Consider the following 17,701-nt stretch of genomic DNA (forward strand, 5'->3'; position numbering starts at 1 on the left):
TACTGCAGCGCCGTAGGCTCTCTGTGCTTCCATACATCAATGCAGTAGCAGATTAAGTGTACCATGGGCCCCGGGCTGTTGACACAACTTGGGCCCCCTCCTTCCCCCTCAGACGCAATTCAACCCCCCAAGCCGCTGACACTGTACCCGTCAGTGCCACTGACCTGACGGATACATGTTTTAGCACTAGATACAGCTGCTCTGTATTCAGGATATAAAGCAGTCGTATCTCAAAAAGTAAAAATCATTTTTAATAAAAAAAAGTATTTAGAAAGCTGCACCAAACACACTGATAGACTGTTTTATTTAAAAAAAAAATAAAAAATAATAATAATAAAAAAATGATAACACCTCTCTTTAAAGTGTAACTAAACTTTTAACATGTTATAGTGATATGTCAGAACTTTTAATCGGTGGGAGGTTCGAGCACTGAGACCCCCACCGATCGCTAAAGTGAGGCGGCATGATTGAATGCTGCGCCGCTTCGCTACTGATCGGCATTTGTCAGAGTGGTGTACGTCCGTACACCGCTTGCTCGGCTTTCTGAGAAAAGCAGATCAGAAACTAAGTGGCACAGCGGTCACCTGTCATCTCAGTGCTCGGACCCCCACCAATCAAAGCTTCTGACATGTCATTATGATATGTCAGACGTTTTTTAGAAGTTTATTTCCACTTTAAAGGGGTTTTCCCGAGAGGGAAATTTATGACATATCCTGTGGATCCTGTCAGATAGGTGCAGTTCCCAGAGGTGGGACTCACATCTATCTCTAAAATCGGGCCCCCTAAACCCTGTTCTACCTCTTTCTGCTATCGCTGCCTCTCGGCCACTTCCTGACCATGAACTTTCCGTAACTCATAGTAGTGAATGGCAGTTAGGGAAGCAGCGTAGAATGCGAGCTACGCTGTTTCCGTAACTACCATTCAGCTGTATGGGACTTACGGAAACAGTGTACCAGAACCAAGCTCAGCACATAAATACAATACCAGAACCAAGCTGAGTACATATATACAGTACCACAACCAAGCTCAGTACATATATACAGCACTAGAACAAAGCTCACTACATATATACAACACCAGAACCAATCTCAGTACAAATATACAGCCCCAGAACCAATCTCAGTACATAAATACAGCCCCAGAACCAAGCTCAGTACATAAATTAAGCCCCAGAACCGAGCCAAGTACATATATACATCCCCAGAACCAAGCTCAGTACATAAATACAGCACCAGCACAAATATAGCTCAATTTAGTGCAACCCCTGCTGTATAGTTTTGTATGGATAAAACTACAGCTCCCAGCATGGCCCAAACAATGGTAACGATATGCTGTGAGTTGCTGTTTCCCCCCAAAAAATATCATACCACCCATCATCTCGCTGCAGATCATACAGTGACTACAGTACTGATTAGAGGTAGAATAAAAATTTTCATTAAGTGACTTACCGGTGACTTCATTTCAGATTCTGGTTCTTCTTTTTTCTTCTCCATCCGGTCCAGACCTCTATGACTTCTCCTGGCCACGACCCATTTCTTCCGCTCAGATGTCTTGGGCTTCTCACTTTTCAAACATTTCTGCATCTATAAACAAAGATAAAGTTATCATGGTGCCGCACAATACGTCCCTATATATAATATTACCATACACTGCACCTCTAATTATAATAACGCCATACACTGTGTCCCTGATTATAATAGCACCATACACTGTGACCCACACACATACATAGTGCTCCCTGTAGATAGTGCCGCCATAGTGCCCTCTGTAGATAGTGCCCCACATATAGCCCCCTGAAGATAGCGCTCTAGATATAGCTACCCCTGTATATAGTGCCCTACATATAGTCCCCCTGTAGATTGTGTCCCACATAAAGCCTCCCCTGTAGATTTTGCCCCACATAAAGCCTCCCCTGTAAATTGTGTCCCACATAAAGCCTGCCCTGTAGATTGTGCCCCAGATACAGACCCCCCTCCTGTATATAATGCCGTCCACACTTTTTAGTTGAAAACAAAATTTACATACTCACCGTGATCCCGTTCCCACACCGTCCTGTGTCAATGCAGGCCTGCTCTCTTCTGAGCATGTCTGCTGGGGCTGAGCGACGCCATCGCGCCGCTTGTGTCGTTAAAAGGCGCAGATTGGCAGGGCAGAATGACTTCCCACGCCCATCAGCGCCTTTCAACAAGTTAAAAGGCGCTGATTGGTGGGACATCTCATTCTGCCCTGCCAATCAGGGTCATTGTAAGGTGCTGAATGGTCGGGCACGGAACGTACCCGGCCATTCAGTTAATATGCATGTAATTGTACCTGCGTTCTATAGACGCAGGTAGAATTAGTGCAGGACGGGATGGCGGCGGCTGGTTTCAGTTGCGCCGCCGCCCCCTCATAAAGGCAGCAGGGTGGACGGTGCGGCCTTATTCACTCTCAGCCCGCCCCTCCTCCCCATTAGCGGCGCTAGCGCGCTGCAATGTAGCTTTTTTAAAATTATGTGCGGTTCGGGGGGCCATGGGATCCGGGCGGCCATGGGAGCCGTGGGCCCCGGGCGGCCGCCGGAACTGCTCATATGATAATCCGCCACTGCATCAATGTATTGAAATATTCTCCCCTAGAAGTAAGATCGGTCTTAGTTCAGGATGTGCACCAGGCCTGGTATTGATGCTACCTGTTCTTTCACCCACGTTGAGTAAAATAAGGAATAAAAGAGAGTTAATATTATGCAGTATGAAGCAGGTAAAGCACATTTTAAGATTACAGTAGAGTCACCGGGAATGCAACACTGGTGGTCACACAATGCATCGCTATTCGCTCGCAGTAACACGAGCCGCTGGTGATGTTTCCTCCTATCCGGAAGGTGTCGCTATTGCAAATCCCCTTAAGGCTTCGGATGTACTTGGTTTCGCTATCTTCCTTGTTGTCATGGAGAGAAGGCAGCGGCCGGCAGAAAATGGGACGCGGGATAGACCGAGCTTTGCTAACCACCCGCTGCCGCTACAACCGAGGTTGAGTCATGAGGGGCCGCAGCATAGAGGGGCGCTCCCCCGTGTATTCTATCCGGACGGCGGCGCAGAGCTGACAGGGAGACTAGGTCGCCTCATGAAGTCGGGTGGCCTGGTTTTTTGCCACAGGATGGCTCGGAGCAGAGGGAGGGCCACTTAGATTTTACACAGCATGAGTATCACGGTCATGAGCCGCAACAACGTGGAGGTCCCCGGGGTATATCGCAGCATGGACCTCTGCGGCCACAACTATTCCCACATGGAGGTACGAGGCCTGGCATACCTCACCATGGTCCTATGCAGCCAGCCATTATACGGAACGATGGCTCCCTCCCAGACACTTCACAGCAAAGGGCACCCGAGCTACTACAGGGTGCGATACAATATAATGCCACTCCACAGTCGCTTCATGCTCAGACTCCAGAGGCCGCCTTCCAAGGGAGACCCCATCAAATGAGACCTGGTGATAGAGCTGAGACCCCTGCTATGTCTCATCAGGGAAGTTCGCGAGAGAATGTATCTGACCACAGAGGAGAAAGTCAAGACGTGGCTCAGCGGCGAAACAGCCACGAAAATATATACTACCAGTCAGGAGAGCGACAGTCTAGTATACAGGACCGTGAAGGGGACCACAAAAATATATACTACCAGTCAGGAGAACGACAGTCTAGTATACAGCACCGTGAAGGGGTCCAACATATATCCAGTGACGCTATGTACTCAGAAAGGCCACCGCCTAGGAGTGAGCATGGCGCTTATCAGCCCGACTTATTCCATCACGGTGGTCCGAGCAGTTCTACAGGTCCTAATCCAGCAATATCTCCGTACTCTGGTATGGCAAAGCAATGTGATTCCCGATCAAGTGGTCCTCTTAGTGGCCCCCAGCCTGCAGGTTTCCATCATGACCTCCCCCACAACAGAAGTAATCTGCAACACACATACCAAGATGAAGGGGCCCAACGTGGTATGTCTTGTGCAGATTCCCAGGCCGGGATATATAATCTGAACACCCCAGCAGTGCCTGAGATGTTCAGCTACAGGGCACCATCTCCAGGCCTCCAGCAATACTCCCCACAATTACAGCCCGCACACACACAAAACACTCCTTATATTAATGACCCACAACAAGGCCACTATCATTTACCTCCTCTTCATGGAAGTCTCTCCAATCCTTCATACGCTCTCCACTCGCCGGTAGGTCCTGTTTTTAGTGGATCTCATGAGGAGGGTGATTTGGAGGTCTCCAGGCTCCAGAGACTGGGAAATCATCCACACCATCTTCTCAGCCAGCATACACCAAGATAGAAGACCAGATCTGGATCCTATTATGCCTACGAGAATGTCTGGTGGTAGACGTTTTGAACTTGATTCTCCTTTTCCTCATAATGAGGTGCCAGATGGGCGAAGAGACCCAAACTTGTTGCTGCATCAAGGTAGCCCATTTTTTTCCGAGCCTACTCCCACCACTCACATTGAGGACCATTTCACGCATTTAGATAGGAAATCTGATATAGATAAAGGTGGGCCTGCAGATAAAGAGGTCTTTGTGCAGTGGCTTTCCAGCTTTTTATCATGTCGCAGAAAGAAACCTCCATCCAAGACTGATGCAGTTCGGGCCTACTCGATAGCAGACGCACGTGGGCTGATACATGGTGCCCTTCGATTGGTGTCACAACTAGATTCCTTGTGCCAGGCCTTGAAAGCAACAAGGAAGGAGAACCACGGACATGTGATTATAAAAAAGCAGCTGATGTACGGGTAGATCTAGAGAGAAGAATGAAGGAGCTGGAGAAGCCTGGATATATCCAGGGTGTAAAGAGGAAACTGGATGGAGTGCGCAGGAAAAGGCTTCGCTGGCAGCGCAGGAGACTAGCAGAAGAGGAGGAAGAAAAGGCAGCAACAGAGCGTTCTGCAGAGAGGAAGGCCGGCATTGACTTGTGGAGAATGCAGTGTATCCAGAAGGTAGAGGAGAACAAACGGGTGAGTGTCAATCTCTTGCTAAGGCTCTGTTTACATCTGCTCTAGATTTTCCATTAGTCTGTTTCTTGATGGGAACAGAAAAACAGAATCGCTGGATCTGTCGCATGTCGGACACACATGGCTCCCCGTGGAACCCATTACTTTTAATAGGTTCTGTGGCAGTGCCGTCATTGTGTCTGTCGCTTTTGCTGCGCTTTTATGTCAGGCAGAAACAATGGAATCTGTGACCGGCTTCTAACGGAGCCTCGGACACCGATGTGAGCATGGCCTAAGGCTATGTACACACCTGCATTGTGGGTTTCTGTTGTTCTGCTCCGTCAGAGGGAAAACCGAAAGTGACGGTTCTGTTGCACCACGGATACCATCGGCTGACGAAACCCATTGACTTTAATGGGTTCCGTTTGGGTGTCCGTGGTTTTACTGGAGGAAATAGCGCAGCATGCTGCACTATTGTTTCCGGTAATCTGCCAGATGTTCGACGGAGGCCCCTAACTGAACCTCCGACGCAGATGTGAATGAACTAAAAGTACGAACCGTTTCAGTATCTGGTTTAGGGCCCCTTCAGACATTGAGGTGCGGTTTGAACTGCGTTGAGAGAAAAAAAACGCATGCTTTTCTTCTGTGATTTGTGTTTTTTTTTCATGTGCTTGCGTTTTTTTTCATCAACCGCAAAGCAAAATGTATCAGTTTTTATGCAGTTCTTACCAAACCTCAACCGCAACATGTAAATGGAAACAGGGTTTTTTTCTATCACAGCTGAAGCCACAGAATTTTATTTTCATTCACATAAACCAGGAACGGTTTAAGGATATTTTCCTGTTTTGGATGTTTTCTAAGTTTGTCTATTAGGGAATTGTATGTTACGCAATACCCTAATACGTATCTATCCCTCAAATTGCTACCCTTTACATGCCCATTCACATTGCATGTATTCTATGGAAGAAGAGAGTGGTCAATATGCACCTTTGCGCGTTACTATGGTCCCTTTTCTCTTTCCACAAGTGGCGCATGTATTAGAGTATGTTCACACGTGCACGTCCGTTACGGCTGAAATTACTGAGCTGTTTTCAGGAGAAAACCGCTCTTGAATTTCAGACGTAATGGCATGTGCAGGCGTTTTTCGCAGCCTCCATTACGGACGTAATTGGAGCTGTTTTTCTATGGTCTCAATGGAAAACGGCTCCAATTACGTCCCAAGAAGTGACGGGCACTTCTTTGACGCGGGCATCTTTTTTACGCGCCGTCTTTTGACAGCGGCACGTAAAAAAAAATGACCGTCGGCACAGAATATCGTAAAAACCATTCAAATGAATGGGCAGATGTTTGCCGACGCTTTCTAGCAGTATTTTCGGCCGTAATTGCAGCAAAAAACGCCTGAATTACATCCGTAAATAGTGCTTGTGAACATTCCCTTTTACTGACAGGAAAATCTACCGCTCATGTTCACTGGAATGTTCCTTCAAACTTCCCACAATTGATTTTAGTGTCTTAATCATGTTCTGGCCTTTTACAGGAGCGAGAGCTTAAAGCTACCGCTGACCGTGTGCTTGGGGAGGTGAGGAAGAAGCAAAAAGGGTGAGAAAAATGCTGGATGTCTTTGGAGAAACTGCGGAAGCTGAGAAAAGAAGCTGCTGGAAGAAAAGGTACGAGATGCGTTATTTACCTTCTTCCAGGTATTACTTTATTAACCCCTTCACGATCACCCCACGTAGATTAACGGGCTACAAAGCTGGTCGTTGTGCCTGCAGCCCGTTAATCCACGTGTGCTCCTAACAGAGCACACAGACGCTCCCCGCAGCCCGGCATCTCCCAGTACAGGCTGCTACTAGCAGCCTTAGTACTGGGGGAAAACATCGGGTTGGATCACAGCGGTGATCCGAACAGATTAACCCCTTAATTGCGGCAGTCAATAGTGACCGCCGCATTTAAGTTGTTATAGCAACATCGGCACCCCGCTACGCGATTGCGGGTGCCGATTGTTGCGGGGGGTGGGGGGGTGGCGATTGCTATGGCAACCGGAAGCCTAACAAAGGCTTCCTATCTGCCATTACGTTAGCCGATTAGGCCCCGCCCGGAGGCGGAGCCTGATTGGCTTGCTGTCAGTGAACAACTGACAGTTCTAATACATTGCACTACATGGGTAGTGCAATGTATTAGAACATCAAACAAACAGTTGGACCTTCAAGTCCCCTAGTGGGACTAAAGAAAAGTGTAAAAAAAGTAAAAATAAAAGTTGTAAAAATACAATAAAAGTTTCAAATAATAACACAAAACACAATCGCCCTTTTTCCTTTATCAAGTCATTTATTATTGAAAAAAATAATAAAGCCATACATATTTTGTATCGCTGCGACCGTAACGACCTGAACTATAAAAATATTATGTTATTTATTCCGCACAGTGAACGCCGTAAAAAAAAAACTAAAAAATACTGACATAATTGCTATTTTTTTGGTCACTTTGTCTTCCAAAAATTGAAATAAAAAGTGATCAAAAAGTCGCATGTATCCAAAAATGGTACCTATAAAAACTATAACTCGTCTCGCTAAAAATAAGCCCTCATACAGCTCCGTCAACGGAAAAATTAAAACTTTATGGCTCTTACAACATGGCGACAGAAAAAAATTCATTCTCTTTACATAAGTTATTTTATTGTGCAAAAAGTTGTAAAACATAAAAAAGTGCTATAAATTAGGTATTGCCGGAATCGGACTGACCCGCAGAATAAAGGTAACATGTAACTTATAACGGTGGTGAGCGCTGTATAAAAAGAATTTAAAAAAATAATGTCAGAATTGCTGTTTTTTGGTCACCTTGCCTCCCAAAAAAAAAGGATAACAAGTGATCAAAAAGTCGCATGTACCCCAAAATGGTACCAATAAAAACTACAGCTTGTCCCGCAAAAAAACAGCCCTCATACCACTACGTCTATGAAAAAATAAAATTAGTTAAGGCTCCAATAAGGAAATAAAAATATGCAGTTGTGCCGACCCGAGGGGAACATTTCTTCTGTTTCACGTGGCGAATTATCAAGGCCCCTAAAATTAGGGAACCAGGAAGGGGAGGGTCCAAACATATCTGCTGGAAGCGACGGTGCCCGTATTATACCAGGACAACACTTCTCAGCAAAATTCCTCAAACTGCAAAGGTGCGGAGTGTGGACCAAAAGGGGCATAAGAAAGGACGCCATATATCAGTGCGACACCGGCCTGTGCAGAAAGGATTGTGTCACAGCGTAACACACATCTATGGATTATTTTATTGTTTTTGTTTATCCCACTATACCACCTGACTATGCCCCTTATATACTCCGCCCGGCTTACATGTACCCGCACATTATAAACGGAAACACCAGTAAGACTCAATACATAACTACTACAAGCAAAATCCACGCTCCAAAAGCCAAATGGCGCTACCTCCCTTCTGAACCCTACAGTGTGCCCAAACAGCAGTTTACTTCCACATATATGGCATCGCCATACCCGGGAGAACCCTTTTAACAATTTTTGGGGTGTGTGTCTCCAGTGGCACAAGCTGGGCGCCACATATTGGCATATCTATAGAAAAAAATCCCATTATCAGTCTGCAACATCGAGTGCACACCAATTTCTGCCAATCACCTGTGGTGTTAATAAGCTCACTACACCCCTAAGTGAATACCTTGAGGGGTGTAGTTTCCAAAATGGGGTCACTTCTGGGGGGGATCCACTGTTTTGGTCCCACAGGGACTTTGCAAATGCGACATAGCGCCCAGAAACCAATCCAGCAAAATCTGTACTCCAAAAGCCAAATGGCGCTCCTTCCCTTCTGAGCCCTACTCTGTGCCCAAACAGCCGTTTATGACCACATATGTGGTATTGCCATACACAGGAGAAGTTGCTTTACAAATGTTGTGGTGCTTTTTTTCATTTATTTGTTGAGAAAATGAAACATTTTCAGCTAAAACTACGTCTTATTGAAGAAAAAGGATTTTTTTTTATTTTCACTGCCCAATTCTAATAAAATCTATGAAACCCCTGTGGGTTCAAAATGCTCACTACACCCCTAGATGGATTCTTCAAGGGGTGTAGTTTCCTAAATGGAGTCACTTTTTTGGTGTTTTCACTGTTTTCGTCCCTTAGGGGCTTTGCAAATGCGACGTGGTCTCCGCAAACCATTCCTGCTAAATTTGAGCTGCAAAAGCCAAATGGCGCTCTTTCCCTTCTAAGCCCTGCCGTGTGTCCAAACAGCCGTTTATTACCACATGTGGGGTATTGTTTTACTCTGGAGAAATTGCTTTACAAATGTAGTGGTGCATTTTCTCCTTTTAGTCCTTGTGGAAATTAGAAAAAATTAGCTAAACCTACATTTTCTTTGAAAGAATGTAGATTTTCATTTTCACGGCCTAGTTCCAATAATTTCTCAAAAAAACCGGCGGGGTCAAAATGCTCACTATACCCCTAGATAATTTCCTCAAGGGGTATAGTTTCCGAAATGGGGTCACTTTTGGGGGATTTTCACTGTTTTGGCGCCGCAAGAGCCTTTCAGACCTGACATGGTGCCTAAAATATTTTCTAACAAAAAAGGAGGCCCCAAAATCCTCTAGGTGTTCCTTTGTTTCTGAGGCCGGTGCTTCAGTCAATAAGTGCACTAGGGCCACATGTGGGATATTTCTAAAAACTGCAGAATCTGGGCAATAGATATTGAGTTGCGTTTCTCTGGTAAAACTTTCTGCATTACAAAAAAAATAGATGAAAAATGAATTTTTGCCTTAATTCCTGTGAAACATCTAAAGGGTTAAGAAACTTTCTAAATGCTGTTTTGAATACTTTGAGGGGTGAAGTTTTTAAAATGGGGTGACTTATTGAGGGTTTCTAATATATAAGGCCCTAAATTCCACTTCACAACTGAACTGGTCCCTGTAAAAATAGCCTTTTGAAAGTTTCTTGAAAATGTGAGAAATTGCTGCTAAAGTTCTAAGCCTTGTAACGTCCTAGAAAAATAAAAGGATGTTCAAAAAACAATGCCAATCTAAAGTAGACATATGGGTGATGTTAATTAGCAACAATTTTGTGTGGTATTACCATCTGTCTTACAAGCAGATACATATAATTTTAGAAAAATGCAAATTTTTGCAATTTTTCGCTAAATTTTTGTGTTTTTCACAATTAAATACTTAATGTATCGAGCAAATTTTGCCAGTAACATAAAGTCCAATGTGTCACGAGAAAACAATCTCAGAATCGCTTGGATAGGTAAAAGCATTCCGAAGTTATTACCACATAAAGTGAAACATGTCAGATTTGAAAAAATTGGCTGTGTCCTGAAGGCCAAAACAGGCTGTGTCCTGAAGGGGTTAAGATATAGTAACAATGGATTTTACCTGACGATATTACTTCTCAGGGATCCAGGTCTTGTGATTCTTACAAATGATACTCCCTCTTTGTGAATTATAGGAATCTCTTGTAATTTATTGGTGCAAGTGAAGCTGATGGAAATACCTTTTAACCCCTTAATGACCGCCGATAAGCCTCTTCACGGCGGTCATTAGTGGGCTTTATTCTACAGCGCCGCCATTCCATGGCGCTGCATTAGAATAAAGTAAACAGAGCAGGGAGCCGTCAAATCTCCCTGCTCTCAGCTGCCAGAGGTAGCTGAGGGCTGGGGGCGTCCCTGCTAGACCGGGTGAGATCGATATTAGTATCGATCTCACCCGTTTAACCCTTCAGATGCGGTGCTGAATAGCGTGCACCGCATCTGAGTGGTTTTGGAGAGGGGGAGGGAGCTCCCTCTCTCTCCCACTGATAAGATCGCCGAGTGTCTGTGTCTCCGATGGCAGCCGGGGGCCTAATAAAGGCCCCCAGGTCTGCCCGTAGTAAATGCCTGCTAAGTCATGCCGGTATTATAATAGCGATCGGAGGATCGCATAGTGAAGTCCCCTAGTGGGACTAGTATAAAAGTAAAATAAGTTGAATACAGGTAATAAAAAAATGAAAAACCCACTTTTTCCCCTTACAAAATGCTTTACTATTAAAAAAAACACAATGAAGCAAAAAAGTTACACATTTGTTATCGCCGCGTCCGTAACGACCCCCAACTATAAAGCTGTTACATTATTTAACCCGCACGGTGAACGCCGTAAAAAAATAAAATAAAAAACAATGGAAAAATTGCTGTTTTCTGTTAATCCTGACTTTAAAAAAATGTGATAAAAAGTGATCAAAAAGTCGCATCTACTCCAAAATGGTACCAATAAAAACTACAAGTTGTCCCGCAACAAAAAAGCCCTCATACAACTGCGTCGGCGGAACAATAAAACCGTTATGGCTCTTCAGATATGGAGACGCAAGAACAAATAAGTTTGAAAAAGAAGTGTTTTTACTGTGTAATGAAGTAAAACATACAAAATCTATACAAATTTGGTATCTTTGCAATTGTAACAACCCGTTGAATAAAGTTGTGGTGTTGTTTATACCACACGGTAAACAACGTAGATTTAGGGCGCAAAAAAGAGTGGTGAAATTTCAGGTTTTCTTCTATCCACCCCCCAAAAAAGTTAATAAAAGTTAATGAATAAATTATATCTACCCCAAAATGGTGCTATTAAAAAGTACAACTTGTCCCGCAAAAAACAAGATCTTGTACAGCTGTGTCGACGCAAAAATAAAAAAGTTATAGCTCTGTGAATGTGACAATGGAAAAATGTAAAAAATGGCCTGGTCATTAGGGCCCAGAATGCAAGCAGTGGGAAGGGGTTAAATATTCAATATGATGATTACATTGGGTAACTCTTAGATCAAGTGCTGTGTTTGCCAGTGAGAATCTTTTATTACAACCAATCATTAACCTGTTTTGTTTTCAGGCGTCTGTCCACCACTGTCTGCTGAAGAAACATTCACAAATCACATAATAAGGCTTCGATCAATGGTGCACAAGCGTAGTGCATTATATGACGCAGAAGAGAAGACCCTGAGGGTCATACTGGAGGGAGAGCAAGAGGAGGAGCGGCAGAGAGAAAAGGATAAGAGACTGAAAAAGGAAAAGGAGAAAACATTGCAGAAGCAGCGAGAACTAGACTCCATATTGTTTGGCGACACAGGTTTGTGACAGTTTGGTCTTAAGATGTATTCTTTTAATGAGCCCATCCACCTCATAGATCAGGGGTCTCAAGCACGCCGCCCTTGAGGCTGTCATTTCCGGCCCACGGAACCGCTAGTATAGGCTCTGCCCTGGGACTCTGTGGAATTCCCTGACATCTGCGACATATGGACAGCGATTGTCTAGGGCTTCCCCAGAGCTGGACAGTGATGTCAGGAGCACAGCTGGAGTCCCAGTAGGAGCGCTACTAGCGCGCTGCCTGGGACTCCTGCTCTGGGGTTGCCCATGACATCTCTGTCCATATGTGAACAGTGATGTCAGGATCAGAGCTGGAATCCCAGGCGGAGTGCTAGAAGCGGCTCTACTGCAGAACTTCAGCTCTGGGCAAGCCCCTGACATAACTGTCCATATATGGACACTGATGTCTGTGGATTCCCCAGAGTTCCAGAGCAGAGCCTATACTAGTGCTCTGCTCTGGGACACAGGCTCTGGGGTTGCCCCAGGCATCACATACCGGTCCAGGAGGATCTCCTGACGTCACTGTGTATGGACAGTGACGTCCGGGGCTCCTCCAGTAGAGAAATCCCTGGCCAAAGCGTCAGCAACGCTCTGGCTGGGGAATCCACTCCTAGAGGGAGCCCCAATGGAGCTATCTACTGATGGGGGGTGGTGTGGCGGCATCTGCAGAGGGCACTGTGGCGGCATCTTTTTCCTGATCATCACATGACCTCCGACGTCACGTTTTCAGCCTCCTCCACTGTCGTGGCGTATACCTATCAGGTGGTCTCGGACCAGAGAGACCTCGGATGGTATACGACACGTCACTGATGACGTGTCGTTTCTGTGGGTGCTTGTTCTTTAGTGCCCGTCCAGCCTATGTAGTTGTTCATTGTGAGCGCGCCTGTGCGTGTTCACAGTGATTTTGGACGGCACCTGCGTATGACTATCCCGGTCTAGGTATAATTTCTGCACCGGCACATTTATTTGTTTTAAAACTACATACACTGCCAAAGCCTACACATAGCGGAGGGGACGTAAGTGGAGAGAGACAGGAGATAGAAGAGGGTTGATGAGGGTTAGGGTAGACAGGAAGAGGTTTATAAACTTGAAAAGGGAAAGAAATGTAAAATGTGTGTAAACATAATGGGGGGATAACATTTGCTTTTCATCCTGGAAGAATGTCAGCAAGGAAACACAAGTACAGGGACGGATGTCAGCGGGGGCGAGCAAGGACAGCACACAGGGCCGCACCTGCCATTAGGCGAGGTGAGGCAGCGGCCTCAGGCGGCGCCACCGAGCTAAAAACGGGGGGCGGCATATTGTGGCAGGGCCAGGGGGGATGCGTGGGGAAGGCAGGGGAGAGTACTTTACCTAGCAGACGTGCAGCACGATAGGCGCACGTATGCTAGTACACTCCCCCTCTGTGACGCTGCACGCGCCGCGAGAGAGGAGCATAGGGAACCTGGAGGACTGCGGGAGGAGCGGCCGAACGCTCTCTCCTGAAGAAAAGAAAAGCAGCTTGTAAGTAATGAGTTGAGGACAGGAGGCTGAGTCGTTGATAAAGACTAGAGCGGCAGAGTGCCAATTACTGCGCTCAGCCTCCTGCCCTCACTAATTTAAAAGTGATGGGCTGCTACCATACTGACAAGAGGGGGGCATCTGACTGACTGCATTGGGCAGCCTTAGAGGTGTGCGACATGGTGCTGCATCCTCCCACCATGTAGGGGGCGCAACTGTGCAGGCCGTGCTTTGGACTCTATATTCTCTGCTCCTCGTTACACACACTGAGGAAGCAGAGGAAGCAAGTGCAGAGCCGAGGAGGAAGCTCCGCCCACAGCCTGACCTGCAAGAAACCTGTGCAGCTGGAGAGATGGTAAGTTCCTGTGAGTGTGTGTGTATATATGTATACATGCCTTGTGTCTGACTGTCTGTCTATGTGTGTGTATATATGTGTCTCTATATGTATACATGCTGTGTGTGTGTGTGTATATATATATATATATATATATGTGTCTGTATATGCATACATGCCTTGTGTCTGTCTGTATGTGTGTGTGTATATATGTGTCTGTATATGTATACATGCCTTGGGTCCGTCTATGTGTGTATATATGTGTTGGTATGTGTATACATGCCTTGCGTGTGTGTGTGTGTGTGTGTGTGTGTGTATATGTATACATGCATTCTGTCTGTCTGTATATGTGTCTGTATATGTATACATGCCTTGGGTCCGTCTATGTGTGTATATATGTGTTGGTATGTGTATACATGCCTTGTGTCTGTGTGTGTGTGTGTGTGTGTGTGTGTGAATATGTGTCTGTATATGTATACATGCATTCTGTCTGTCTGTATATGTGTGTGTGTGTGTATATATGTGTCTGTATATGTATACATGCATTCTGTCTGCCTGTGTGTGTGTGTGTGTGTGTGTGTGTGTGTGTGTGTGTGTGTGTGTGTGTGTATGTATATATATATATATATATATGTGTGTGTGTGTATATTTGCCAGTATTTGTAGAGGGCAGCAATAGAGTCCCCCGCACAGTGCGCCATCCAACCTAAGGCCGGCCGGTAATATAATTTTAAAAAAAACAAAGACATAAGAAAACATTTTTTATTGAAATAAAAACTCCCCCGCACAACCCTCTTTCACCATTTTATTAAAAAAAAAAAACGTACATTATCGAATTAGTCCAACTAATCTATGACTAAGGCTGGGTTCACACGACCTATTTTCAGGCGTAAACGAGGCGTATTATGCCTCGATTTACGCCTGAAAATACGGCTCCAATACGTCGGCAAACATCTGCCCATTCATTTGAATGGGTTTGCCGACGTACTGTGCCAACGACCTGTAATTTACGCGTCGTCGTTTGACAGCTGTCAAACGACGACGCGTAAAATGACTGCCTCGTCAAAGAAGTGCAGGACACTTCTTTGGACGTTTTTGGAGGCGTTTTCTCATAGACTCCAATGAAAACATCTCCAAAAACGGACGTAAAAAACGCCGTGAAAACGCAGCAAAAAACGCGAGTTGCTCAAAAAACGTCTGAAAATCAAGGGCGGTTTTCCCTTGATAACAGCTCCGTATTTTCAGACGTTTTTGGTCACTACGTGTGCACATACCCTTAGTCTAAATGGTCCAGCCGAACATAGCAAAAAAATAAAAGTTAGCAGTATTACAAATATAAAACCTATATTTTTTTCTCCCCTGCGCCACAATAGAAACTAGAGGTCAAGGAAAAATAATTTCCCTTCATGTAACTCCGCTTCCTGTCAACTGAAAAGTAACCGCCAGAGGGAAAAAATGTTTCCCCTTTGTGGAGTACAAGAAAGTCTAATTCCCAGGTGGGGCTTTCTTGTACTCATCGGGGAAACAGTTTTCCTTCTGACAGATGATTTTTCCGTTAACAGGTGACAGAGTTCAATAGGGGGGGGGGGGGGGGAAATATGGTCTGTTCACAGTTAGTGTTTTTTCCACCCCTGCCCTAGATTTCAATCCTATATCCGCCCCTGTGTGCAGAATATCACAAGTTCACAACAGAGCTTGCAGCGGAGAAGCGCACGCCCCTGCGGACCACGATACAGAGAGCGCGTCTAACGAGTGAGTATGGCAACTCTGCACCTCTCCTCAGCCTCCACATGTTATTGGATGAGAGGAGGAGAAGGGCGGACTGTGGCTGATAAACTACTGGTATATATTTATATGTGCGGTATATTCACTGCTGCTATATATGGATCTGTGCGGTGTATATTCACTGCTGGTACATATTTATTTATAGGTTGTGCGCAGTTTATTTTTTGCTTTGCTATTGTTCCATATGCCTTTTTTTCTAAATATACATTTTTGCCCCTTGCAGTTAAAGGGGTTGTTCCAAGATTAAATGTTATCCCCTGTCTACAGGACAGGACATAACATGCTGATCGGTGGGGGTCCAACTACTGGGACCCCCACTGATAACTGGAACGGTGGTCCCTTGTACCCCTGAGTAACTGGAGCGGCAGGGTGTATGCTTGACCTGCAGCGTCATTAACTCAGGGGTACGAGGGACCCCCACTGATCAGCATGTTATCTCCTATCCTGTAGAGAGGGGATAACATTTAATCTTGGGACAACCCCTTTAAGACCTGAACATGCAGTGAATAGTTTTCAGATTATATTACTGGCTCGATGATTACATTCATTCCTAGTCTGGTCTGTGCAGTTTCGGTTTACAAATATTACGGATTGGTAGTACAGATCCAACAGACGTGGACAGAAAGCAAGTGCAGCATGTGTTACTATACTGACTGTAAAGAGCAGCGTGCGTTACTATACTGACTGTAAAGAGCAGCGTGTGTTACTATACTGACTGTAAAGAGCAGCATGTGTTACTATACTGACTGTAAAGAGCAGCATGCGTTACTATACTGACTGTAAAGTGCAGCGTGCGTTACTATACTGACTGTAAAGTGCAGCGTGCGTTACTATACTGACTGTAAAGTGCAGCGTGCGTTACTATACTGACTGTAAAGTGCAGCATGTGTTACTATACTGACTGTAAAGTGCCGCATGTGTTACTATACTGACTGTAAAGTGCAGCGTGCGTTACTATACTGACTGTAAAGAGCCGCATGTGTTACTATACTGACTGTAAAGAGCAGCATGTTACCATACTGACTGTAAAGAGCAGCGTGTGTTACCATACTGACTGTAAAGAGCAGCGTGTGTTACTATACTGACTGTAAAGAGCAGCGTGCGTTACTATACTGACTGTAAAGTGCAGCGTGCGTTACTATACTGACTGTAAAGAGCAGCGTGCGTTACTATACCTACTGTAAAGAGCAGCGTGCGTTACTATACTGACTGTAAAGTGCCGCATGTGTTCCTATACTGACTGTAAAGTGCAGCATGTGTTACTATACTGACTGTAAAGTGCAGCGTGTGTTACTATACTGACTGTAAAGTGCAGCGTGCGTTACTATACTGACTGTAAAGTGCCGCATGTGTTACTATACTGACTGTAAAGTGCAGCATGTGTTACTATACTGACTGTAAAGAGCAGCGTGCGTTACTATACTGACTGTAAAGTGCAGCGTGCGTTACTATACTGACTGTAAAGAGCAGCGTGCGTTACTATACTGACTGTAAAGTGCCGCATGTGCTACTATACTGACTGTAAAGAGCAGCATGTGTTACTATCACTGGCGTAGCTATAGGGGTCGCTACGGTCGCAATTGCGACCGGGCCCCGAAGCCAGGGGGGCCCACGGCCCCCCGCACCACATCAATAAAAAGTTACTATAGTAACTCGGGCCGCGGGCCCCTGTTACTATAGTAACATACTTTACTTACCTTCCTGGTTCCGGATCGCAGCGGAGGTCCTGACGTCAAGCGCTGTGCGCAGCGCACCGCATCGAGACTACAGAACTCCCGCCGCGGCCGAAGAGGAAGGTAAGGTTAGCCCTGACTGGCGGGGTCCGACTCCCGGGACCCGCCAATCAGCTGTTTTGAAGGGGCCGCAGCACTCGTACGAGAGCTGCTCCCCTTCATTCCTGTCACTTCATTCCGGTCACACTGTGAATCGGTGTCGGCGATTCACAGTGTGGGCGAGTAGTGAAATGAAGGGGAAGCAGCTCTCGTACGAGTGCTGCGGCCCCTTCAAAA

At 45.6% G+C, this 17,701-nt stretch overlaps 1 protein-coding gene across 1 annotated transcript; it reads left to right on the top strand.

Annotated features, from left to right (window-relative positions):
* The first annotated feature begins 4,920 nt into the window (after positions 1–4,920).
* Positions 4,921–15,663, top strand: LOC142750464 (programmed cell death protein 7-like). Its single transcript, XM_075859468.1, has 4 exons — positions 4,921–4,979; positions 6,493–6,622; positions 11,821–12,057; positions 15,548–15,663. The coding sequence occupies exons 2-4, from the start codon at positions 6,571–6,573 to the stop codon at positions 15,661–15,663; spliced, it is 405 nt and encodes a 134-aa protein (XP_075715583.1). The 5' UTR covers positions 4,921–4,979; positions 6,493–6,570.
* The last annotated feature ends 2,038 nt before the right edge of the window (positions 15,664–17,701 follow it).

This window comes from Rhinoderma darwinii, chromosome 3 (genome assembly GCF_050947455.1).
Source record: "Rhinoderma darwinii isolate aRhiDar2 chromosome 3, aRhiDar2.hap1, whole genome shotgun sequence".
Classification (NCBI taxonomy): Eukaryota; Metazoa; Chordata; class Amphibia; order Anura; family Rhinodermatidae; genus Rhinoderma; species Rhinoderma darwinii.